The 26,559-nt window shown below is 35.2% G+C and overlaps 1 protein-coding gene across 6 annotated transcripts in view; it reads left to right on the plus strand.

The window, feature by feature from the left end:
- The window catches only part of HCN1 (hyperpolarization activated cyclic nucleotide gated potassium channel 1), a gene marked incomplete at both ends in the record, with an annotated part of 345,716 nt that extends 319,451 nt beyond the window's left edge, over window positions 1-26,265 (plus strand). The window contains 3 exons of one of the 6 annotated variants that reach the window (XM_080933840.1): window positions 21,615-21,779; window positions 25,268-25,707; window positions 25,792-26,265. In XM_080933840.1, coding sequence (XP_080789966.1) covers window positions 21,615-21,779; window positions 25,268-25,707; window positions 25,792-26,265 — 1,079 coding nt within the window. Of the gene's footprint in view, window positions 1-21,614; window positions 21,780-25,267 lie in introns of all 6 variants that reach the window. The other 5 variants (XM_080933841.1, XM_080933842.1, XM_080933844.1 and 2 more) reach the window with 5 other exon arrangements.
- Window positions 26,266-26,559: the final 294 nt, after the last annotated feature.

Raw genomic sequence — 26,559 nt, forward strand, 5'->3', positions numbered from 1 at the left:
AGATCACTTTGCTCCTACTTAGCCATCAACTGCATATATTTCTATTTTGATTCCTTTTAATTTTCTCCTTTAAGACAATTTGTATAAATGCCGTCTTCGACTTCTAATGGATTTCAAAAGTCATTTGCTATGTGGGGAAAGGTTATAGTATGTTGAAGCATTTTCTTCCACTTGAAGTAGTCCAATACAAGTTTCTCTCAAAGAGACATGCTGCAATAATGTTGTGAGGAAAATCAATGCTTCTCTCCAGGATTCTTAGCCTCATTAATAAAACAATGTAAGAACTGGTTTAAAAAGAAGTTGGAGGCCAATTATTACGTCGAGAGAAAAGTAACAGGCCAGGAAAACAGTAAATGTTAGCAGCTGCCAGGAGGACAGAGATGGCTAGAAAAATGGAAAAAGCCATGCATTTTTAAATGAGATAAATTCTGCTATAAAATACAACGGAAGTCAGCCAACTAGCTATATTGTGAAAAGAGAGGAATATTCCAAGAAACAATGAAGAAAGCCAAGTCAAGCATGCTTAGGCCTTTGTTAGTGCCTATAGAAAAAAAAAACAAAAACAAAAACAAAATAAAAAACAAAACAAATAAAACAAACAAACAAAAAAAACCTTGAATCAAGGACCTCAATGAAAGAGCTAAAGCAAGGACATCAGGAACTGAAAGGTGTTTCAATCCCATGGGAAGAACAAAGTTATCAACCAAATAAATGCTCCAGAGCTCACAGGGACTAAAACACCAACCACTGAACACACATGAGAGAACCATGGCTTCAGTTGCATATGCAGCAGAGGATGGCATTGTCTGGCATCAATAAGAGAAGAGGCCTTTGGTCCAGTGAATGTGTGTTTTCCCAGTGTAGGGGAATGCCAAAGCACTAAGGTGGAGAGGCTCATTGGAAGGGGGAGCACCTTCATGGAAGCAAGTGGAGGGGGTAGAAGGATGGGACATGGGAAAGGGGATAACATATGAAATGTAAATACAGAAAATATCCAGTAAAATTTTTAATTAAAAAGATTTAAAGCAAAGGGAGATGATGTGTAGATGTTTGATTTAAGATGATAGAATTTAAAGAGGATTGATTGATTGACATGTCAATGATGATGCAGGAAGCAGACAGGAATGGGGACTTGAAGAGATGACAGTCTGGCAGTTCCTCTGACAACCACTGAGGAACGGAGGGGCCAAAAGCTGCTAGTCCTGGGTTCAGAGCAGAGAAGAGAATCTGACTTGTCTCCTGAGTATTCAACCTCATCCATGGTGAAGCTTCTGGTCAGACAAAGCAGAGAAGTAGATGGTAAGGTCCCAAGTTACCACCAGCCCCAGACAGCTCCCCAGAGAGTAGTCTCATCTTAGAGTATGAAATACAAGTGATACTTTCTAAGCATCTGGCCTCAATCATATACCTGAGTGGTCATATCCTTATTAGGTTATTGGCATGCTCAGCATATTAACACTTAAGGGAGATCATAGTATATAATATTCACATTTTTTGTTTTTGTTTTTTTTAAGCAGATCAAAATCTCATGTCTGTATCTGAGGTCAGAAGTAAAGCACAGAATCCTTTTGATCAAAAGAAAGTATATTTTCTTTAATGAACCACGGGAAAGGCTTGATTTGATATTTCGTACCATTCATGTGGTATTTTATGAACAAAGCTGATGTTTCCCTATACAGTGTTATCAGGGAAATTGAACTGAGATTGAAAGGTTCTTCCTTAGTTGCCTTAAGCCTTTTAGTCCTTATAACAACAGAATTGCCCTACAAAAACTAAGTTCTTGCCACATTCTTTCACCATCCAATTATCTGTGCTTAAATAATAAATATTTTTGCTTCTGTGATCTAGTAAATCAAAGGTAACAATGTTAATCTGTAGTGCAGTAATAAAGAATCAACTGTTACACCTGTAGAAACAGTTTTCTTCCCTTTAGTCCTTTAGTATCAGATGGAGGATGGGTTCAAGGAATCCTAGAGATACCAACATATAAGGAAGGACTCTCAAGTTCCTTACATAAAATAGTATAGCATTTGCATATAACCTAACCTCCTCACAGTCTGCTTTTATTTCTATCAGTGTTACTAATAATTACTAATGGAAAGGAATGTTATTTACTTATTTATGAGAATGTGTTGTTTGGTCATGATGCCACCAAGCAGTATGAAAATTATGAACAAATGCAATTAAATTTTCCATCAAGATTCAATTGAATCTCTAGATACAAAACCTAGACACATGGAAGCTCAAACTGCACATGTTGAGATCATCAAGTGTGTATGAAGAGATGGAATGAATATTACATATCAAGGGAATTGGCTGAGTAACACAGAATTCTTTTTCTATAATGGTCCCTAGTTCTTTTTGCATGCAAAAATATATTAATCTACTTAGACAATCTTTTATATTTGACTTTGAGTTACTCACCCTAGTTATTCAGGCAAGACAAGGCACTAAAGACAGACCAAAGAAATAATTCCAACCAAGTTCAGCTTTCTGGGCTGTTGAGTTTATTGAGTTCATGTATAGGGATGTAGGTACAGGACTACTTATAAAGATGTGGGTAACTCACAAACCTGTCTCTCCTTCAAAGTTGCACATCATTACAAGTGGTGATGTCAGGAAAACTCTATTACTAGAATCTTTAGTTCACCTTGTTCTCTTCTGTGTACTAGCATTCTACCAACAACACAAAACTAGAATGCAAGAGAAAATGGTAACTGGACATCCAAGGGCAACATGGCCCACTATCTTCTCCTTTCAGTAAGAAGGGTTATCAGCCTATTACATAGCCCTAAATACCATTAGTGATTTTTCTTTTTTCATTGACATGACTCAGGGGCAGAGTAATCTCTGTTGTAAGATGGCATCTCATTGTTAATCCATGACCATGAAAAGGATGTTGCACAATCAGGGAGGCATGCTCTGGGAGACTGGCTCTTTCCATTATCCTAAAGTTTGGTATAACTATGAAATATGCTATTTTTGCTGAAATTCTTTAGGTAGATGTTATTGTCATAGCTAGTGTCATTTAAAGTTATGAACTAATCACTTTGTTTCTTTACCTGTATTCTTTGATGTTTTCCTTTATATTCACTTGCTAAAAGACACACTATATTCCTAAACTCTGGTCAAATTATGTTTACTCTCTCCCGCTGTTTTGAACTTTAGAAAATCTTTTTATTGGATCATATAAAATTAAATTATCTGCACTTTCCATTTAAAATGCATGTAACCCTAATTTCCAGTCTTCAACAGTCTATGTAAAATAATCACTCAAACAAGGCATGTATTTATGTGCACAGACAATCACTCAAACAAGGCATGTATTTATGTGCACAGACAATTACATTTTTTCACATTTCTCATTTTTTCCTTTCCATATTAACTTCTTTCTTATTGGTCTATTGAGATAATTATTACATTATAATATTTTATCTACTAAATATTAACAGCATTTGTTTGGACTAATATTTATTTATTCATCAAGCTTTATTGGAATCCTACTTTATATTCAGGTCACTGTTTCCTGTAATCAGTCTGTCTTCAAGAAATAAACAGTAAGGACTCTGCATGCCTAAAGATTACTGTGATTAGATGAATTAAGAATATAAGAAAACCATAACTTAGGAAGACAGAATTTGTCCAATAATACTGTTCTCTGAGCAAGGCAATAGCTAAGGGGATACTTAATTTTGACATCAGCATTATGTAGGAGGAGACAGAAAGAGAGGATATTTGTGGGATGTGCATTCCAGGCAGAAATAAGGACAAGTAAAAGCTGAATTTGGTGAAGGCAGAGTTTCAGAATGTACAGAAACAGAATTTGGAAAGCTTGGAATAAACTGTGTGTGGCAGGTAGTACAGCAATGAGACAGAATATGAACTGCAAACACTTCCTACGTCTTTGTAAGGGATGGAGTTTTTCCTATAATTGATGGGCAAGAGTTAAAGGCTTTTAAGTAAAGATTAATTTTACATTCAGGATTAAGTGTTGTAATAGAAGAAAGAACCAGTGAATGGAATGAGACAGGAGGGTGTTAAGAGTCCAGGCAAGTGTGGCTGTAGAAATGGCTCAGTGGTGAAGAACATGAACTGTTCTTCAAAAGGTGCTGAGTTCAATTTCTAGAAGTCATATGATGGCTCACAAGCATCTGTAATGGGATCCAATTCCCTCTTCTATTGTGTCTGAAAAATTCTAGGTATGGGGTTAGCAAAGACATTAAATCATAAGGTTGAATTAAAAGAATTGTCTATTAATTTGGAGAGTAAGATAAAGAAGTTTAACAAAGAGTAGCATGTTTTTGTTCAGATAACTCTGTAAATATGAGAAAATGTTGCTGTGCAAGGGTGTTAATTGGGTCCAATTTTTCTGCCGGCTAAAGAATTAAAGGGCAGTGGGAAAATCCTGAGTGCAACATATAGCAAACACAGAAAATAGAATCAATCAATAAGAAAAAAAAGGTCGTTATGAAGATTCATGCTGCCCCTTTTCAGACTGGCCCTTCCTATGTCAATGAGCATACCAAGGTAATCTCCACAGACAAATACAGGAACCCACCTGGGATTATCTTCCTAGGTGAAAGTAGATTGTGGAAAATTGATTTGGCTAGCCCTTACATAGTTTTATCTGACATAGTCTAAGTTTACACACATGATTATCTAGAAAATGAACTATTCCAAAAATTAACAGTTGTTTCTCTTTGAGGAAGCTCAAACCTACAGTTCATCTTTACAGCATTTACCAGTCTTAGAAAGATTATGATCATACATTCTAATGTTCAGTTCTGAATTAGCCTATTAAAATGAGCATTCATGAAAGAATGGCTCTACTTCTAGCTACCCAGAAAAGCACAATTTCTGCTACATGGTAGAAAAATATACTTCATCATGAAAGATTTATGTAAGAGAATGACATGGACATTTTCTAGCTCTCTCTTGAACAGAAGTTCTTACTATGGAACACGTTGCTAATAGAAACAAGGTGAATCCATTATTTTTTTACCACCCTAATAGTCAACATCACTTAATAGATATTACTTGACAGGAATTCAGCTTAACTAAATAATTTAGAGTTAAGGAGAAACTTGTAATATCATGATCAATTAAGCCACCGGTTATTTCTTCTATATTGTAGAAACTTAAAGCTGATCTTTGCAGCCTTAAAGCCCAGTGAGTTAAGTGGCTGTATACAACAAACCTTTTTACTACTCTATAATGAAATAAGTTAATGTAAGAACAATCTATAGAATTATTTATAAACATAAGGTTTTACTTTTTAAGTTTTCCAATCTTTTACCTGCTTGCTTATGGATTTTTTTTTAAATTTATAAACTATTATATTGGCTTTCTATTTTATGCATCAATGGCAAAAGTAAATGATTATTTGCCATTTTCTCATTATTCATTTGTGTCTACAGATGATCAAACATGAATAGATTAGGGACATTAAGAGTGTTTCTTTTCCTTGATTGAAGACATTTTAGATACAGTTGGACTGTGATGTCTAAATACATTTTACCTCCTTTTCTCATTGACTTATTCCTACAAATTCCTACAGTCTGTTCAGAATGATTATAATGTGACAATGACCATTGTAGGTCATAGCATGGAAGTTAACATTGAAGAAGGGAAGAATTGTTCTGCTCCATTACAGTTCACATTTTAGTTGCTTCAGAAAAGAAAACCCACAATTAATAAGAAAAATCAGTTCAGGGTATAATTTTAGATGACTATAAATGCATTAAAACAATAAAACACTTGATATATAAGGACACTTCATTGGTCAGCATTGTGCCCAGTCATATGCCACTTTACCTGAGCTGGCTTAGGTAAGCTAGCCATGTACACAAATGGATTATTCATTAGGTTACAGTGAGCACACTGTTGACAGCATTAGTCATTTGAATGCACAGTGACTCATTCTGCTGACTCAGAAAAGTTTTCCTTCTAGTGTGTGTAAGAAATTACAGAGGTTCTCATAAGAAAGGTTTTATTTCCCATATTTGCAGAGCAGAGAATATTTAGTATAAAATGTTAGTGTTATATATGAAAATTAAGTTAGGTACATTTTCTTTCCTATTTAGTTCCTGTATTCCTTACTAAAGTAGTTCTGAAATTCTTCCTGGATATATGTTACTGTCCTTGTCACCACTGACACACATGTTTTCTTCTACATTCTGCCATTTGTAAAGCATTTCCTCATAAAATTTCTTTGTCAAAACAAAATAATACATCTACCAATATTTTTTAATGTTTTTCTATCTTTATTCCTTATTAGACTTACTACTTAGAAGCTAAGAAATACACTTCAGGTAGATATTCACTATGTAATTTGCATCATATGCCATATAACAAGGTTCTGTTCAGTTATTCACATTCATTACTTCTTATAATAGAGCTATTTGTGGTCTATGACCATCTGTGCATTTGAGCTTTTGAAAAGATAAAAATAGATGGTTTGGTACATAGAAAGATGTTATATATGTGGTGCATGTGGAAGACAGAAGAAAACTTGTAGAAATTTTTTTTCTCTTTCTATTTGAATTAATTTCAGGTTGTGTGGCTCAAAATCTGGTGTCTTTATCTAACCATTGGGCCATCTCATCTGCTCTGGAATAAAGTTTAGAATTAAAAATGATAAGATATTATACAGGCACATGTGTGCACGCATGTGCGTGCGTGCATGCACACACACACATGCAAACGCATATGCACACATGTAGGGATGCCTCCATTCACTCTGAGAAGAAACTATGTAATCATTTTAGTAAAGCCTTGATTACATTATATATTTGAAATAACATTTTACTCAGAGTAATTGAACAATTTTGAAATAACACAAATTTAAACTTCATTTCAAAGATTGAAAGAATTTTTTTTTCAAACTACAAACCTTTTATTTTTCTAAAAATGTGGTTGCAGACTGAGATTTATCTTCAATAGATTTATACCTGTGGCAGACTAATCATAGGAAGAAGCAGATTTCAAAGCCTTTTGGCATCTCAACTATTGTATAAAGCAGCACTCAAATTTGTGTGTTTCGAGGCAGGTAATCAACCTCTTAAAAGTCTTATTGAATTAAACACTCAATTAAAAAAGATGACATTGGATTAGTTTGTAACAATTTTTTATAAGGCCAAATTGTGAAATCCTAAAATACTAAATAAAGAAAATACAGAAATATTAGTTGACAATTCAAATATTAACTGGTTTTCTATCATTCACAGATAATAGAACTGCAGAAGTTTGGAAAAAAACAAAAATAGCTAGAAAACTGTATATGATGCACAACTATCTAAGGAATTGAAAACCACATTAAGTAAAATAAAGTCCATTAAAAGAACAAATTAGGAGCTATGAGAGAGGGATAATTTGTTTTTCATCTAAATATTAACATAAGATTATTAAATAGATATTACTAAAACCTAGATTGAAATTAATCAAATTTGTTTAGAAAACATAAATTAACCATCTGAATTAAGTGACAAAAATTGTCATTAAATCATACTAATTAGAAAATATGGTTATTTTGTATTTAGAGTTCAAATGTGAAAAATACAGTGTAAGGTTATATTTAACTTAATCTGAATTACTTAAAATATTATGAATGGGGCTATGGAAATAGTTCAGTGGTTAAGACCATTCATTCATCTCCATAATTTTAACCCAGAATGGCTCCTGTATCAAGAAAATATAGAGACAAAGTGTAGCACAGAGACTGAAAGAAAGGCCATTCAGAGACTGCCCCATCTGGGCATTCATCCCATATACAGACACTAAACCCAGACATAATTGCACATGCCAAGAAGTGCTTGCTGACAGGAACCTGATATAGCTGTCTGCTGATAGGCTCTACCAGAGTCTGACAAATACAGAGGCAGAAGCTCACAGCCAATCACTGGACTGAACACAGGAAACCCAATGGAGTAGTCAGAAAAGGTACTGAAGAAGCTGAAGGGGTTTGCAACCCCATAAGAACAACAATATCAACCAACCAGTACCCCCAGAGCTCACAGGGACTAAACCACCAACCAAAGACTACACATGGAGGGACCTGCGGCTCCAGCTGTATATGTAGCAAAAAATGGCATTCGTTGTCTGGCATAAATAGGAGGAGAGGCACTTGTTCCTATGACTGCTAGATTCCCCAGTGTATGGTGGTGTCCGGGCGATGAGGTGGGAGTGGGAGCACCCTCATAGAAGAGGGGTTTTGAAGGGGAAATGTAAGGGAATAATATTGAAATGTAAATACATAAAATATCCAATAAAGAAAGAAAGAATCAATGAATAGGTAAGTCCATAGGGAAGCTATTATAACATGTAAGCTACCTCTGTGGCAAGGAAACAACACAGAAAGAGGCAAATAGTTAGAGTCATGAGATGGTTACATTGAAGTAGAATATTCAAAGCTGAAATGCAAGGGAGACCCCCATAGACCCCTACAACAGAAGGTAAAAGTTGAAAAGTTTGAAAGTCATATTAGATAACTGGAAGTGTATTTTATAAGCAATATTCAATTGTCATATATTAATTTGGCTTCTTTGGCTATAAAAGGTATCTACAATATATATGTGTAAGATTGGCTAAAGAAAAGTTAAATATAAAATTTACAGATACCTAATATTAAGTTTAGTCCTTAAACCTAATTTAGATGAATAGACATTGACTTCAGGGTATTTTATAACATTCCCTCAAGAAAACTGATTTTGAAAACCTTCCAATAACTTTCCTTTATATTAGTATTAAAAGAGATAAATTTATTGCCACTTTGATTTCCATGAAAATATAAATGAATACATAAATTCTGCCAACATTATTCTGTAGTATTTTAAAGTATTTTAAGTTTTCTTTTAAGAGATAATTAACAAGTGTCCATGATATTTGAATACCTTTTTTTCTACTAAAAAAAGTCATATTCTTTTTCATTTGTATGTGATATTTCTATTTGATGTAGAACTGATTTATTTTAGTTAACCTACCAAAACTGGAGTTACCTTTTTGCCTCAGTGGAAATATGATAAAATTGAATTATATATTCCAATATGAAAGAACATTTTTAACATTCCTGTGGTCATAAGCTTATCTAGCCAACTAGAGTCTCTCCCATTTCCATGTTTTCAACTATTGTTTAAACGCATTATCAAAACAGTTGAAGTAAGAAAATTTTGTCTGCCATGATTTTCTATTGGATGCTGCTCATCAGTGCTGTTACAAATGTTATTTTTCCTATTCTCAGATTTTCTCTGTTTCTAATAACCCAGATCACTTCATTGGAGGTATCTTTTTGTCATCCTTGATTAAATGGGTAAACCAACTGGCATTTCTTGACACTCAGATAGTAAGAACAAGTAGACAGAAATTATGAAAAGCTTCTCTAATGGGTTTGAAAAGATCTATCTCATTAACAAATGGATTAGCATTTGTTTTACAGTGTTCCAAGAAGATTATCCGGAAAGACTGAATAATTAAAGCAAATGTTCCAAAGAGTTTAATTATAGCTACTTTGTTATCTAAAACATAATTTAAGCTTCTGTTAAATGTATATCTGTGTGTATATACATATACGTGTGTGTGTGTGTGTGTGTGTGTGTGTGTGTGTGTGTGTGTGTGTGTGTGTGTGTGTGTGTTTTCCACCTTGGAGCAAGACTTGAAGATTTTACAGCAAGGTTTACAGAGATGTGGGACCAAGGGTATTTCCTCAGTGTGCTAATATTTTTCAACTTTTGTCTTTTGTCTTATCAGTCCATTGAAATAATGGACTCTAAGTAAATGGAATGTTCTCTAGGAATCTCACACTTGGGAAAGAGCAGGGTCCTCTAGAGGGGAAAATTGTTTCCTTGACAGAGACTTCACAGAGTTCTAACAGCTAGTTAGACCACCTTGCAGGCTGAGACTGAAGGCCAGAAAGTGAGAGAACACTGCCTAGTCAGAACTGTTCAGACATACATATCCTTTCACTCTATTTCAACTTTGACCTTGTTTCAAGACCCAAAGATGAACATTAATGTTTTTGCTGGACCTCTTTGCTCCTCTTTCCAATACGACCACATAGAAAAAATCTTTTCATACATTTTATTTAAACAATAAAATAAGATCACCAAGCTACACAGCAATAACATATGTGCAGAGGCCTACATGTGGACCTTTTCCTTCTACTGGGTTGCCTTGTCCCTCCTTGATGTGGTGGTGTATGCCTGGTCTTATTGTAGCTTGTTATATTTTGATTTGTTGATGTCCCTGGGAGGCCTTTTCTTTTCTGTGTGAAGGCTGGGGGATTAGGGGGAATTGTAGGATAGGGAGGGGTAAAAGCCATTGGGATGTACTATAAAAGAATAAAAAAAATAATGTTAAAAAAACCTTGTGTATTCTCTCTCCTCCAAAAATGTGGGGAAAAATATTAGCTTATTGACTCTCTAGTAATGTGAAGCTCTGGCAGCCATGACTTGGAAGGGGCATCACCAGTGATGTTTTTGGAGAGAAAGCAAGACTTTTTTCATTGGATGAAGACCAGACCATGCCTCATGGGAGAATTTCCTGGATTATTACCATGCTGGCTAATTGAATCACAAATGTTGTTTATAATCCAATAGTGTGCCATGTGGCTGCACTGTTAGCATATTTGTTCCACTGCTTTACTTAGCTCATACATGGCTTGTATATTTTTTAAATGACTAGCTGTTAGACATTCTAGATGTTTTCGGAAATCTTTGAACTTTTTAGGCATACATATGTAATAAATGTTGATCATTTTTGCTGTCATCACTGTCTTTCACTTTTCTCCTTCTACTGCTGAAACCTTTATGCCCAACGAGATGCTTTCTAACTTTTATCTGTCTCTCTCATTTTGTCTCTGTCTTTTTTTCTCCGTGTGTCTCTGTCTCTAACTCTCCCTTGCTCTCTCCCTAGCCTCGTTTCTCTGTGAGTATGATCCATTAAGATTAATTATGGTTCTTTTCGGCAGCAAGGAATGGGCATTATATACTGTAGCTTCTACAACTTATCAATGGTATAATATTAAAGAAAATATATATTGCCCCTCAAGTAAGGATTAACTGCCATTAATCCATTAGAATGGCAAAGCTCATCCTGATGCAGGTTGAAATAGTGACGCTGTCAACCTTATGTGGTTCTTTGAGCAGGTATATATAATGACAATAAGATTTTGACTACAGTTCTGAGTTTCAATCCTTTGGTACTTAGGTTCTTTCTGACCCTTCTTCTGTTATAGTCCCTTTGACAGAAAAGGTGTTTTAAAGATGCTCCATTTAGGGCTGAGTAATCAACAAACATGTATGCCTCATGTTTTGGCCAGCTGTGAGTCTCTCTTTATTAACTACCACTCAATACAAAAACAAAACTTTTCTTATGAAGACTGAAAATAACCCTGAATTATGAGTGTGATCATAAGTATTTAGAAAGCAGTTCAACTACATAACCAGTTAGAAAAAACAACAGTAGTATGTTTCTTATTAAAACCCATCATTTGCCCAGCACAGATTCTTATCTAAGATTTCAGTATCAGGCATAAATTTCTTTCAGTGGAGCAGACCACAAATCCAATCAGAAAGCAATTGGTTGCCCCGTAGTAGGCATGCCACTCTCACACAAGTGAGTGTTTCTTTTTTCATGTCAGTTCTGGGATTTGAACTCAGAACCTTGCACTTGTATAGCAAGTGCTTAACTGCCCAGTGGACAATAAAACCCTATAGTGTTTTAAGGATCACTTACATCCCTTTGACCAACAATTTATAATCAGTTATCTCATATCTGTTACTAGATTTTTTTTATTTATAACATTCCTAGAGGTACATTATTGATCCCTGACAAATTTCTCTGGTCGAATGTTTTAAATTTTGTTTTTAAATAAAATTACAAAATTGAAATGAAGGCACAATTTAACACAACAAGCTTCAAAGCAAAACAAAAACAAAAACAAACAAACAAACAAACAAAAAATATCTAATAAAGTAATTGGGAAATGTCCCTACAAATGTCCAGACAGCCAAGATCTATGCTTCTGATTTACATGTGGTCTGTATCACAGATTCTTCTTTTTACAAACAGACTTCCAAAACTCTAAAAGTCAGTGCTTAATTAATTATAAATTGTGCAAAATTTCATTGATAGAACTTAACTTTAGGATTGCTAGTCTAATATTTTTTTCTCAGAGATACCTTTGTCTTCTAATTTCACTTATCTTAGATTATGTAACTTAAAAGTATTCTTCAAAATGCATTTAGTTATTATTCTTGTCATTTTAATGCATACATGTTTTCTTTTAAAATTTGTATTACATTTTACTTAAAATATTGTTTTCATGCAGTATATTTTCATTATGGTTTCCCCTCTCACTTCAGACCTTCTCAACCATTCTATCCACACCCTATTTTTTCCCTTTCATAAAAAAACAGACAAATGAGAAAAAAGTAAGAATAAAATAAGATAAGCAAACTAACAAACAGGAAAAAAAAACAGAGCATATAAAACAAATTCCATATGTAAGCAACCACACACACCTATGCATACACATCATAAAGATGTAAGATAAAAAACCACATGTACAAGCAAAAGACCAATAAATAATGACCAAACAAAGCAATAATCAACAAAAAGCTCTACAGAAATACATTTGAGATTGTTTGTGTTGGCCATGTACTGCTGCGCAAGGATGTAGGGTAAGAGAAATACTCAGCAGCTATTGGTAAGCATACAAACTTGTATGGACACTAAGAAAAGCAGTGCTGCAGTTTTTAAGAATCTGAAAATGGATCTACCTCCCGATACAACTATATTATTATTTTGCCTATACCCAGAGAAGTTCATATCAGCTTAGATATTCATCTAAAAAAGAATGGGTAATGATAATATGGCCCATGTACACCACTAGTTCCCAACTTTCCTAATACTTTGACTTTCAATAAAGTTCCTCATGTTCTGGGGACCATAACCATAAAACTATTTTTGTTACTACTTCTTATCTGTAATTTTGCTATTGTTGTAACCCATAATCTAAATATCTGAATTGCAGAATATTTTATATGCAACTCCTATGCATGGGTCATTTAATGCCCAAGGGATCAAGATCCACAGGATGAGAACCACTGATTTTACAGTTAAATATTATCCAACTGTTAAAGGATTAAAACCATGAAATATATAAATTGATGTAGTTAGAAAAATATCTTCCTTAGTAAGTTAACTGAGACACTAGAAGGCAAACATAGTATATATGAATTTTTATGTGGATGTTAGACTTTAAGACCTGAAAAGCATGCTACTCTTAAAACACAGAGGCAAGGTATACAGTAAAAAAATTTAAAGGACAGAGAATGATCTCTCAGAGAAAGGGAAATAGAGAGATGGTTTGGGAAAGCCTGATACAGAAAGATTAAATAGTGACTAGGAGGAAAGAGAATGGAATAAGGGAAGGAATATGGGGAGAGACAACTAAACACCAAGTGCCATTTGAGGGGTTTCTGGAAACACAGTACAGTGGAAGGTTAATGAAATATAGACATATTAAAGAAAATATAAATAACACATAATTAAGAAAATATCAATGAAGTTATTAAATGACAAATCGCCAAAAAGATGTCTCTCCACCAATTAGAACCTCTACTGCCAGGAATGAATTATATATAACTTATTTGTTGGCCAAATAGTCCTTTTGGAGACCCAAAACAACTCAGACTATTACCAAAACTATTGGTTACTCTCCACAAACTGAGAGTAAGGCCCTATTGCTAAAGGCAACATCTACATACTTATACTGTACATGGATATGGCAAGTTCCCGCCTAACAAGAGCCTTCACTTTATTAACTCATTTGTTTCTTATTCTTATCTATGCACCTGCACCGCTAATGTAAGTTACTAATAATGTGGGTTCATATTGTCAATATGTATTTTGAGTCTATATATACAATTAATAAATTAAACATTTTAGTGTTATTTGCATAATTATAATTATTACCTGGATTTTGTTTGTTCATTGTCAGATAGAATAATATTTCTCAGATTGGAAAGAGATCAATAGAATCTTAGCTATTTCAAGATTAAATTGTCAGTATAGATGTCTTAGTTGGAAGATTTATTCATGCACAATGACGTTTCCTGTTTAACTTTAAAGAAACATTTGAATATTGGTTTTCTCCTTATTCCCTGGTCTCTCCCTGGCTCCACAAATACTCTAAGTACTATAAATAATATTTATTGTGACTTATGAAGAGGAAAAAAAATAGAAAAGTTGGAGTCTGATAGCTAAAGGGTTGGATGAACATTCATTTCCTAAAGAAGTTATGGGTAGAAATAGGTCTGCAAATCATATTCAAGATGTTAAGTGATCAGTTTTAAAGCTTGTGTCATGGAAAGCACAGAAGGGGGAAAAAGAGTCTATGTCACACAAAATTTACAGATAGAGTTCATAGCCAGTCAATGGCCTTCAGGAACCAAAGTGATTCCAAGAAAGGGTCAGGACAACACAAAACCCATATGCCTGCATAGTGAGATTTTCAGTCATACAGAGAAATGACAAGCTTCCTTATGAGTCTTAGTCTGCTGAGAACCTTCTGCCAGGAAGCATTAGCCCGTCAGGTCTCTAACCTTCTAGTTAGAACTGGCTTTTTTTTGAGGTCTATGATCAAAGTAGGGCAACTTGAACTCAGAGGAAAACCCTATTTCTGGTGGGCCTAGCATTAGGAGCCATCAGACAAATGTAAGAAAAAGTTTTATGAAATAAAATTTTCGTTCGATGTGAAAACTTTGGTTATTTTCCTCCCAAATAACTGTTTTCTTAGCTCAGAGAAGGAATGTTGCTTTTCTTTTATGTCTAGCTTCAAATCCATAAATTCAATATGACCTGTCAAGTTCAGTTACAGCCTCATTTCACAGTGAGTCCTGGAAAATTCTACTCCCATATTCAGTGTAATGGATTTTAGTTCAGGCACATCCCTGTTAATCATTTCTAAACTTATCAAAACTCCATTATATATCTTATGTTGACTACTAAAATTATTACTTCTGGTTAATTTTGCAAACCAAATATAATTATTATTGTGCCATAAATATTTTATCAAAAATTTTCCTTTCAGACAAAAATAAATTCAGTGATTTTAATACAAAGCAAGATGTATGTCATTTCCTAAAACAGCATTTTACATATAGAGTTGTGCCTTAAAAGTCCTGCTATAACACTGTGTGTAAGGATGTTTTAATTTTTTAGAATTGTGTTCTAAACCACCAATAATCCCATATTTTTATTTAATTATTCAACCACACCCCCATCTCAATAAACAGTGTTCTTTGAACCTGTACTCAAGGTCACTGCATCTATCACACTGCCCAATTCTTACTTCTGCTTGTTTTTCTGTCTTCTTCCCTTCATCTGTAAAACAGGTGCTGCAAAGCCTGTGTGTTACTCCAGGCCAAAAAAAAAGTCTCTCTGTTATAATTAATGATGCATCATTTAAAGTATTATGAAGAATAAACAAGAAGAAAGTTAACTTTGGAATTATTTTTAAGCATTTTAAGACACAATGTTTGAATTTCTAATGCTGGACAGATTGGTGGAATTTCCTCATTATATGTCTCTTGTGGTTTTAAAATGGTAGTGGTGATGGGGACGTTTTCACAATTATTATCTCTTAATTTGTATTCCCTTTCTGAACTCATTTTCTTGAAAACCTATTCCTGATAACACCTCGGAATGTTGAGAAATATTCTAGACTAAGAAAAATCCTAATATGCTTTTTAATGAGGTATCCAGATGATAGCTATGAATATTAAAGCAATAAAACTGTGTATAAATCCAAGTTAGCTATTTATTTTTATATTCAACAAACCAAACAAGTATACAATTAACTTTATAATGTCATTTATGCATGTATGCCTGAGAAGTCTGTGCAGGTTCATATGAGGTGTGAGAGTTGGGTGAACTACCTGAGAACAAATTAACTGATTTTTGCTGTGGTGGACTTGTCTAATAAATATGCAGTGAATCTTTTCTAAAAGAGAAAAGTAGTTTTGTAATGCTTCTGTCCCATTTTGTGCAAGAATATTAAATAACACAAAGAAAACAGAGCTGACAAGAAATCATTTCACAAAACACATCTGAGGTCTCTAAGCGCTGAAATCATTTGATGAATTTTTAAAGATCTGGCTGCCTTTTAAAGAAATTTATAATTCACACTGTTTGATTAACTTTTAAAGAGTTGAGTGTTGACAGATTTAAAATCAAAAGGAAAGAATTGGAGTGATCTGGTAGATTTTTAAAGCTGATTAGAAGCAAGAAAACTGTGATCTTATCCTCCTTAGCTTTGATATTTTTTAGTTACACGTATGGTCAATTAAAATATAAGTTTGTGTATGTTCACTGTGGCTTACATGGGAATAACAATGACTTTTTTTATTTAGGCAATAGATACTCTAAGAATTTCAATGAAGATTATCTGTATTTAGTATTTTAACTTAAGAAAGTTTTTTAGTATATGTATGTACTTGATAACAGTTTATAAACAATGTATTAGACAGAGTCACAAGGGAATGCAAAGAGAACAACATAAATTGGGAGATAAAGAGAAAAAAGCTAAGAGGTAAAAAGAACAAACTTCAGTGAAAATAGACATATATATATATACTACAGGGAATTGTGATATCACATCAGAGGACTTGTAATCAACTGCTATGGAAAGAGAGTTTCATGACTTCTAGAATAAGATAATGGGTCACCAGCTAAGAACATGCACTGTGCTTGAAGATGACTAATGTATATCCTTTAAGAGAAATGAATCAACTTATAAGGTGAGAGCTATAATTTACTTGAAAAACCAATAGATTCAATGACTGAAGTATTCATAATTAACCATTGCCAACAGAATGAGAGAAGACACAGTGATTGAGCAAGCTGCTTGACCTTGATGCACAGGGAAATTACCAGATCTATACAGGAAAATGTCAAGACTATATTCTGAGTCGTTAAAATAGCTATCATCATATGAAGTTTGTCAATATGTAACGATTTCTTTATAATATTTATATTTGAAAATTTATCATTTTTAGTATGTGTTTTAATACCATAAAATTTGGAATATATAATAACACTAAACTGGCATTTAATGTTTTGTTCTGTCAACATTTCTTCAGATTACTTTTCTAATCTGCTTAACATCCAAAATACCACTACAAGATAAGCCTGATATGCAAATTGGTAAATCCAAATGTTAATGTCTTTTACACCATATGGAGCCAACAACTTATTAGTCCTAGTGTAACTAATAAAAAAACAGAAATATAATAAAGATGAAAGAAAAGGTGATATCTTGCTTACATATTAGTATAAATAAGATACTGAAGTGGAAAGCCAAGAAATTTCTATGAAAAAATAGCATTTTGCTGCTTAATGTGTAATTACTCTCATTTCATGATATTTAGATTTAGAAAAGGAAACAACATTTGCTTCAGTTACAATAAAAAAACTGAGTACAACCTTTCACTTAAATTCTAGAGCTCGGGATAAAAACACTACTTTAGAAAGTCTATCATGAGTTCCTGATTAACTCAGTGTCACTTCAATGTCAAACTGTTTTACAGGTCAGTGAAATTCTTCTGAGTTGGAAAATGCTTGAAGCTATTTGCCCTACCTCGGGAAATAACTGCTCATATAGGTGACAGTAATGTCAAGTGGACTTAAATGTTTTGAATCAGGGTTAACGAATGTCAGCAAAAATAGCACTGGGCAGATGATCCATCTCATAGCCGAAGGATTATTAAAAGGATTATAAAAGTAGTCCCAAGGTGTGCTAGGCCAAATCTAATCTCTCAAACAACAGTCTTTTTGAAGCTGAAATTGAGACCAGCTTTTTAATATGTAACAAGGCACATTACTGACAATTTCATCATAATCAAATAGAGTAAAGTTTTACCACGTTTAATCACCCTACAAAGCACATTGGGACAATTTCACCTAAAGGACAATTATATTACAATAAAAATCTGCTAGTGAATAGATTTATCATTAAGTATATTTGTACTGAGGGTCTTCCTTTTGTGTTCTCAACTGGAGATTGAATCCAGCCTTGTGCATGCTCTGAAGTGCATGTCTACTGAGAAAAAAACATGACCCCCTCACTAAAAGAAGTCTGAGCTGAGTTCTCAACAAATGAATAAAGGAGATGAGCAGAAACTTTGAGAAATAAGTGACATTTAAAAAATATGCAGACAAACCTTTAAAATGTACACTTTAGATTGCAGTCTTTGCAGGAATTCTGTTTCATTTCTTTTTATTTTATCTTGTTTATGGACTCAACCTGGGTACCCCAAAGCAACGTAATTTTCTACTTGGTGATATATAACTATTTATATCTAAGACAACAATGGCAAATTTTCTCAATACATTCTTAATTTATAACTTAGCAGAAACCTAAAAACATGGTATCATAGTTTCTTCATAGAGTTAAATTTTGATTAACAATATACTTTGCAGAATGCATTGCTTTTTTAATTCATTGACTGAACCCACAAACATTAAGCAACTACTGTGCACCATACACTATGAAGGTCCAAAAAAGTATTAGACTTTATAATTAGATATAAATAAAACCCATCCAACAGACTTGATGAGATTTAAACTTAGTGCTACATTTTACAATAATGTCCAATGGCCAAAGAATGTAGATAATTTTCTGAATCTTCGTAAATAAAAGTCATCAGTCTAGGTTAAAATTGAGAATTTGGAATCCTTAGTTAAATACCCTTCATGCTATACCAAAACAAGACTCTCTTAAAAGCCACATGAATTTTGATGTGTAGCTGGATCAAAAGCAAACTATGCCATAAAAGGCCACCATGTTCAGATGTTTCATTTCTGATTTCTGGGGGAAACAAGACAATGTAATCTGGTTTGTTTGTTCTTCATTTCTGTCATTGTGGCATATCTTTCTCTCCATATATTATCCTTAAAAATAACCATAAATTATAAAACAGTGTAAATAGTATTCTACTCGCACACTATTTTTATATCTTCAAATGTCAAATAAAATCCTTCACTGAAGAGTAGATATACTTCAAAAACTTTAATTATACTAGAAACTTTGTGATACAAAGTTTATTTCTGTTTGCATGTGTTTGCTTATGTGTTTGCTAGTGTGTGTGTGTTTGTGTGTGTGTGTGTGTGTGTGTGTGTGTGTGTTTGTGTGTGCATATATAAGGATCAGCAAGTGCCATAATACATGGGTAGATAAGATCAGAAGATAACATGTTCCCATTGGTTTGGTGCCTCTACAGAGTGGGTGCCAAGGCCAAGGATTGAGCTGAGGCTATTAGCACCATCAGAGAGTAACTTTATCCAGTGGCCCTTTTCATGTGCTCCAAACTGGTCATTTTAAAGACAAAATTAAGTTATTTACAAGTTTAAAACAAGGCATAGTCTACAATAATTTGTCTTAGTAAAATTTTGAAAATAATGTCATGTGGGTTAGTTAGCAAATGGGAAATTCTAATGAAAAACATGCAGTTACCATATTTTGAGTATGCTATTTTAGTGAAAAAAAAAAGTGTGTGTTGTCTAATTAGGAGACTACTTTTACATATTTAAAATAATCTTTTTCTTCATTCTAATATTAAAAGAATCGCACAAAGGACACTAAGGCATTTAAACTCACTTATGATTCCCTGTACATCATACTGTCTGCTTCCTGCCACCTAGAGCTTACAAAATTTTCTGATTATAGAATTTCCTTTCCAATTCAATTATATATTCTTAATTGCTTCTCAAATAAACCACCTCCATAATTTTTTACAGTGAAGACTTTTTTGTCTTTTCTGTGAACCGAGAACTCTCTATTTGTTTTTGTTTGTTTGTTTGTTTGTTTGTTTATTGGATATATATTATTTACATTACAACTTTTATCCCCTTTCCTGGTTTTCCCTCCATAAATCCTCTATCCCATCTTCCTTACTTGCTTTCATTGGGGTGCTCCTCTAAGCAACCCCTCCAATACCCTGTCTTGACATTTCCCCTACACAGTGGCATTAAGCCTTGACAGAAAAAAGGGCATCTCCTCCCACTGATGCCCAACAAGGCCCTCCTCTGTTACAAATGCAGCTGGAGCCATGGGTCCATCCATGTGTACTCTTGGATAGTGTTTTAGTCCCTGGGAGCTCTGGTTGGTTGGTATTGTTGTTTTAATAGAGCTACAAACCCCTTTAACTCCTTCAATTTTTTTTCTCTAACTCCTTCATTAAGTATTCTGTTCTCAGTTCAATGGTTGGCTGTATTCTGTTGGTGATGCTTGCATCCATAATTCCTAATATCTTTCTTAGGTTTTCTGTATGCAGGATTGTTTCTCTTTGTGACTTCTGTATTGTTCCTATTTCATTTTTAGATCCTGGATGATTTTCTTCAATTCCTTTACCTGGCCGATTTGATTTTTGTGTTTCCTCTTTGAGGATTTCTACCTGTTTTGTCATGTATTTCTTTAAGAAAGTTATTAATGTCACTCTAAAAGGCCTCTAACATCGTCCATAGTTGTGATTTTTAATAAGAATCTGGCTTTTCCAGTGTGTTGGGGTATTCAGGACTTGCTGTGGTGGGGGAACTGGGTTCTGATGATACCAAATGACTTGGTTTCTTTTTCATAGGTTCTTGGACTTGCCTCTCACCATCTGCTTATCTGTGGTGTTAGCTTTTCTTGTTGATTCTGACAGTGCCTTGACCCTCCTGTCCATGAGTGTGTCAGCACTTCTAGGGGACCATTTCTTTCTCAGCTCTTTCTGCGCATAGAGAACTGTCACAAATGGTCAGCTCCAGGTGCAGGCAGAAAAGAGAAGAATCCTCTCCCAGATTGTTCTTTAGTTTCTGTGTTCTGAAGGCTCCAGGCATGTTTTTTGGGGGGTGGAGCCAGTAATTTGAGCAGAAGTAAAGGTCTCACCTGTGCTTTCAGATGTGTCAGCACTCCTGGGAGACAGGCTCTCTTCCAGTGGGGTCTGGGTATAGACTGCTGCGGCACCAGGACAGGCCTGGGTACACACAGAAACCAGAAGGATCCTATCTCAGACTGCTCCTTGGTTCTTCTGTCTTGAGGGCTCTGGGCAGGTCCCTCAGAGTAGAAGTAGTGGTCTTTCCTGTGCTCTCAGGTGTTTCAGCACTTTTGGGGGACCAGCTCTCTCTCATCGGGTTCTGGGTATAGGGCAGGTGAAAACTGGAAGCCTCTGTTTGTTTTAAAACACTTATTATATTAATGTAGACACTGTCCATTGCCAAATGGTCAGTCCTGAAAACATGCATACAAATCACACTATACAACTAGATCAGGCTACATTAGGGATGTGTGTGGATATTCATATATACTTAGACATATAAATGTAATAATAATAAAAAAGTTGATACCATGAATTGAAATTATGGTAAGGAAGGCTATATAGTGGAGTTTGAAGGGAAGGAAGGTAACGAATAGTTGTAGTTATAACCTCCCAATAAAAGTTTAAACATATTAGCAGTCACATGGTTTTAATTGCCAAGTGAATTTTGTGATGAATTGAAAATGGGTACCTCTAACTAGAGGCATTCAAAACTTGGAAAAGGACATAACCAATCCAGTCATTCTTCCTTCTATTTTACAGAGATATGCCTGCTGACGAAGGGCCGGCGCACTGCCAGTGTTCGTGCTGATACATACTGTCGTCTTTACTCCCTTTCGGTGGACAATTTCAATGAGGTCTTGGAGGAATATCCAATGATGAGAAGGGCCTTTGAGACAGTTGCTATTGACCGACTAGATCGGATAGGTACTCTTTTGCTCTTCACTTTCTTCTAGGGCAATTTAGTTTTAATTTAAAATTCTAGTGTATAAATCTCTGGTTGATTTGTATAGAAGCTTAGCAAATAGCTGTGTAGTAAATAGTTGTGTAGAAAGTTCTGAGGTCATACCTGCTTCTTCTAGGTGCTCTGGATTGATTTGTTCATGTCTGTTTTCACTAGCTATGCAATCCTATAACCCAAGTGATATCACTTCAGTTTGAATCTTCAGGTAAAAAGTACTGGTACAAAAAAAAAAATCTAGATAGCACTAAAATAGCATGTAATGCAAATATCATGAGTCTATATTACATTCCAAATTTTATCTTAAGGATCTTTTTATCCATAATGGCCAGTTTGACACTTTATACCTTCATAAGAAACTTAAAAACCTTTGCAAGTAGATCAGTCTCAGCAGAAACATCAAAATGTTTGTAATACAGACTCAAACAAAATCCTTTGTAGAAATACCCTACATAGTCGTTTATTTTGCAAACATCAATGTTATGAAGTATTTTCTGCTAGAAAAATATATTAAGTAGAACTTCTTAGTTAGCTAAAGATTTGCATAGTTTCCACAGCAAAGTAGGATTTTATTGTCTTGCTGTTAAATTCCCTAGCTCTTCTGAGATACACTGAAATTTAACAAGATAGTATGCATTCATTCTTAAACCATAACCATTTTGTTCACCTCATCTTTTCTTCCCCTTTGTCTCAGAATCCTTCTGCAGTAGATTCATAGTTCAGCTTAAACACTATTCCCTGTAGAAACTTTTAGTTCTGCCTCATCATATGCTAAGTTGAAGTCTTTGGATGTGTTCTTACACAGTGTCCTATATGCCCTTCACCACATAAGGCCTTTGTTACAGTAAATGTTCTTTAAAAAATAATAAATTTTATTAATGGAGAGAGAATATTTATCTTACTGTTACAGTTGCAATATAAGGTCTACAACACATGTATAACTGAAGGGGATGGAAGGAGAAGGGAGTAAATATACCTGAAGCAGATAGAATTGGGGTCAGTTAAAAGCCAAGAAAAAAGTGTCTCAAGAGCTTTGTTCATACAAAGGTAAGGCCTTAGTCTAAGACAGGGTCTCATCTGACTCATCTTTCCCTCACTCTACATATTACAGAATGACAGATTTTAGACAGATGAAGTAAAAGTACTATGTGGACATTATCACAGAGTGCAACAAACATACTGAATTTAAGGAGCTAATAGGACATCATCTTCCAAAGAGATAGTGCCCATGAAATGAGAAGACATTTCCTAAGAGCACAATTTCAAAACAATCTTTTTTTTTTTTTTTTTTTTTTTTTTTTTTTTTTGCTATGCAAGTGTGTTCATGATAGACACAAAGACTGACTTCCCTGTATTCCAGACTGGTTTCCTAAACCAGACAGGCAGTTTTAGATACACTCATAATGCTTAGCATATTCAGTAATTCCTATTAATCTTCATTGTCTTTAAAAAATAACTCCTCAAGAGAGTTACATGAAATAGTTTTAGACAACAGCACAAGGAATAACATTGCTAGTAAGCACCAAATAATGGTATTTTTGAAACTGCTAAAAATCCTAACAGTGCTTTAAAGCTAGCATAACTATTTTAACACTTTCCATGAATAAAGATACCTTAATCATGAAATATTTCTTATTGAAATACAAAGTAATATTGTCTATCTTTGTTGTGAGATCAATACATAAGTATATATTGTAGTCAGTTAAGGCAACATATCAAATAAATATTTGTATTTGTTATTAATAATACCAGATGTGGCTTTTTCTATATTAAATTATAGAAGCTTTTGCAAAAATGAACAATACCTATTTTCACAATGATCTAAATAATCTCTCTTCTTGGCATCCATGAAAGTTATCATAATTCACATTGTTGAAAATATACTCAGTTTTGAAATTATACTATTTAGCAGGCGTGCATAATTTAGTCACTTATCAGTTACCATGCTTATTTCAGTTTTACACACACACACACACACACACACACACACACACACACAAACACACACACACACACATACACACATTTATATATGTGTATGTTCTTACTTTTATTATTGAAAATATATTCTTTTCTCATTCAACACATCCTGTCCACAGTTTTTGCTCCCTTTACTCCTCTCCCTCCCCCTTCCACTTTTCCTTTCCCCCAAGGTTCACTTCCCTTCGTTCTCCCTTAAGAAAAGAGCAGAGCGGGACTTCAAGAGACACCAACCAAACATGACAAAACATAATAAGACAAGACAACCAACCCCAAAGGAGGAAAGGAGTTTCACGAGCAGGCAAAGGAGTCAAAGACACCCCCCAACTCTCACAGTTACCAGTCTCAAAGAGACACTAGGCTAACACCAGAGCTCGCATGCAGAGGACTCAGTACAGGGCCCTGCAGGCCGGGTGCTTCCCTCTGCAGTTTCTGCCAGCTCATATGTACCCAGCATAAGTGACTCAGTGGGCTTTGTAATCCTGGTGTCTCCTGTGTCTTAACTTTATTTTATTATTTTTTAAACTTTTTGTTGGTTATATTTTGTTTATTTCCATTTTAAGTCTTAACTTTTTTTTTGTTACTTTATTTTATTTTTACTAAATAGCTATTGATTTTATTTGGTATTATGCCAGGGAATGCCCATGTATTGCAAAACCACTCAAAATTATGTAGTAAAACTCAAGATTTTTGAGTCCTGAAGTAGCATGAGAAAGGCAGAGCTCTGTAACCCCACCCCCACCCCAATAGGCACTGTAGAAAAGAGGGATGATCATGAGTAGTGTGTCATTGTGCCACCATATAAGCATCCCCTGAGGAAAGCTGCTTGTACATGCTAAAATCTGGACCACACATAATTGCTATGTACTGACTTTCATATTCTTTAAAGCTCCAGAGATGAGAGAAATACGCAGCTAGAATTAACTATTGTGGGTACCTTAAACTGGTCTCTGAGACAGTTCTTTATGAAACTGTCTTACAGCCTCTTTCCTTTCCAGCCTAAATTTCTCAGCAGTGATACTACGTGTTCTGTGTCATAAATATGATAAATGTGTCTGCTTCACAATCTTGAACGTTGGAAAAAATGGTTCTACTTAAATCTCTTGGTTGTGCCTCAAAGCAAATGTCCCAGTGTTGTCTTGTAACCCCCATTGTCTTGCCTTCAAATACAACTTAAAATTAACATAATGATTCTAGGCCCAGCCTGACCCAAACACCCTCTTCTCCTTTACTCCCCAAATAACTCTATTAAGCATGTCCATTTCTTCTATGAAGCAGCTTTTCTTTTGGCCACCCTCATTAGCAGGTGCAAAATTATACATAGGCAGATTTTATATTTCTGTTTGATGGTGACAGGTAAGCTCTTCACTTCTACACCCTAGTGCTGACAAACGTCAAACTGGAGTAGCCAGGCCGTGTGGCTTTATTAGTTGTTTCCAGCCTGTCTAAGTGCCTATTTTTCCTTTGCTGATAGGCAAGAAAAACTCTATTCTCCTGCAGAAGTTCCAGAAGGATCTGAACACTGGTGTTTTCAACAATCAGGAGAATGAGATTCTGAAGCAGATTGTGAAGCATGACAGAGAGATGGTGCAAGCTATTCCTCCAATCAACTATCCTCAAATGACAGCCCTGAATTGCACCTCTTCAACCACCACCCCAACCTCCCGCATGAGGACACAATCTCCTCCGGTCTATACAGCCACAAGTTTGTCTCACAGCAACCTGCACTCACCCAGCCCCAGCACACAGACACCTCAGCCCTCAGCCATCCTTTCGCCCTGCTCCTATACCACCGCAGTCTGCAGTCCTCCTATACAGAGCCCCCTGGCCACGCGAACTTTCCATTACGCCTCTCCCACGGCATCCCAGTTGTCACTCATGCAGCAGCCTCAGCAGCATCTACAGCAGTCCCAGGTACAGCAGACTCAGCCGCAGCCTCAGAAGCAGCAGCAGCAGCAGCAACATCAGCAGCAGCCGCAGCAGCAACAACAGCAACAGCAGCCGCAGCAGCAGCAGCCGCAGCAGCAACAGCAACAGCAACAACAGCAGCAGCAGCAACAACAGCCACAGACACCTGGTAGCTCCACACCGAAAAATGAAGTACACAAGAGTACTCAAGCTCTACATAACACCAACCTGACCAGAGAGGTCAGGCCCCTCTCTGCCTCGCAGCCTTCGCTGCCCCATGAGGTTTCTACTATGATCTCCAGACCTCATCCCACTGTGGGCGAGTCCCTGGCCTCTATCCCTCAACCTGTGGCTGCAGTCCACAGCACTGGCCTTCAGGCAGGGAGCAGAAGCACAGTGCCACAGCGTGTCACCTTGTTCCGACAGATGTCCTCAGGAGCCATTCCCCCCAATCGAGGAGTGCCTCCAGCACCCCCGCCACCAGCAGCTGTGCAGAGAGAGTCTCCCTCAGTCTTAAATACGGACCCAGATGCAGAAAAACCACGTTTTGCTTCGAATTTATGATTCTTGCTGATAATCAAAGCAGAAAAGAAATACTCTAATACACAGAATATTCTCAGATATTATTTTATTCTATCTCATGATAGAGCCCTATAGCCTACTCCAAAAAGATATTTTAGAAGCTCTGGCCTACATGCAAATGTAAAAACATATATACATATATAATTAAATATATATATATATATATATCTAAATGCCCAAGAGAAGTTCAAAAGACTTGTATAACATTCAGTGTTACGTCTTTCTTTCTTTAAAAACCATTAAAGGATTTAACACGTTGTTGTCAGATCATTGATT

Source organism: Micromys minutus (genome assembly GCF_963924665.1).
Source record: "Micromys minutus genome assembly, chromosome: 20".
In the NCBI taxonomy this organism is placed as follows: Eukaryota; Metazoa; Chordata; class Mammalia; order Rodentia; family Muridae; genus Micromys; species Micromys minutus.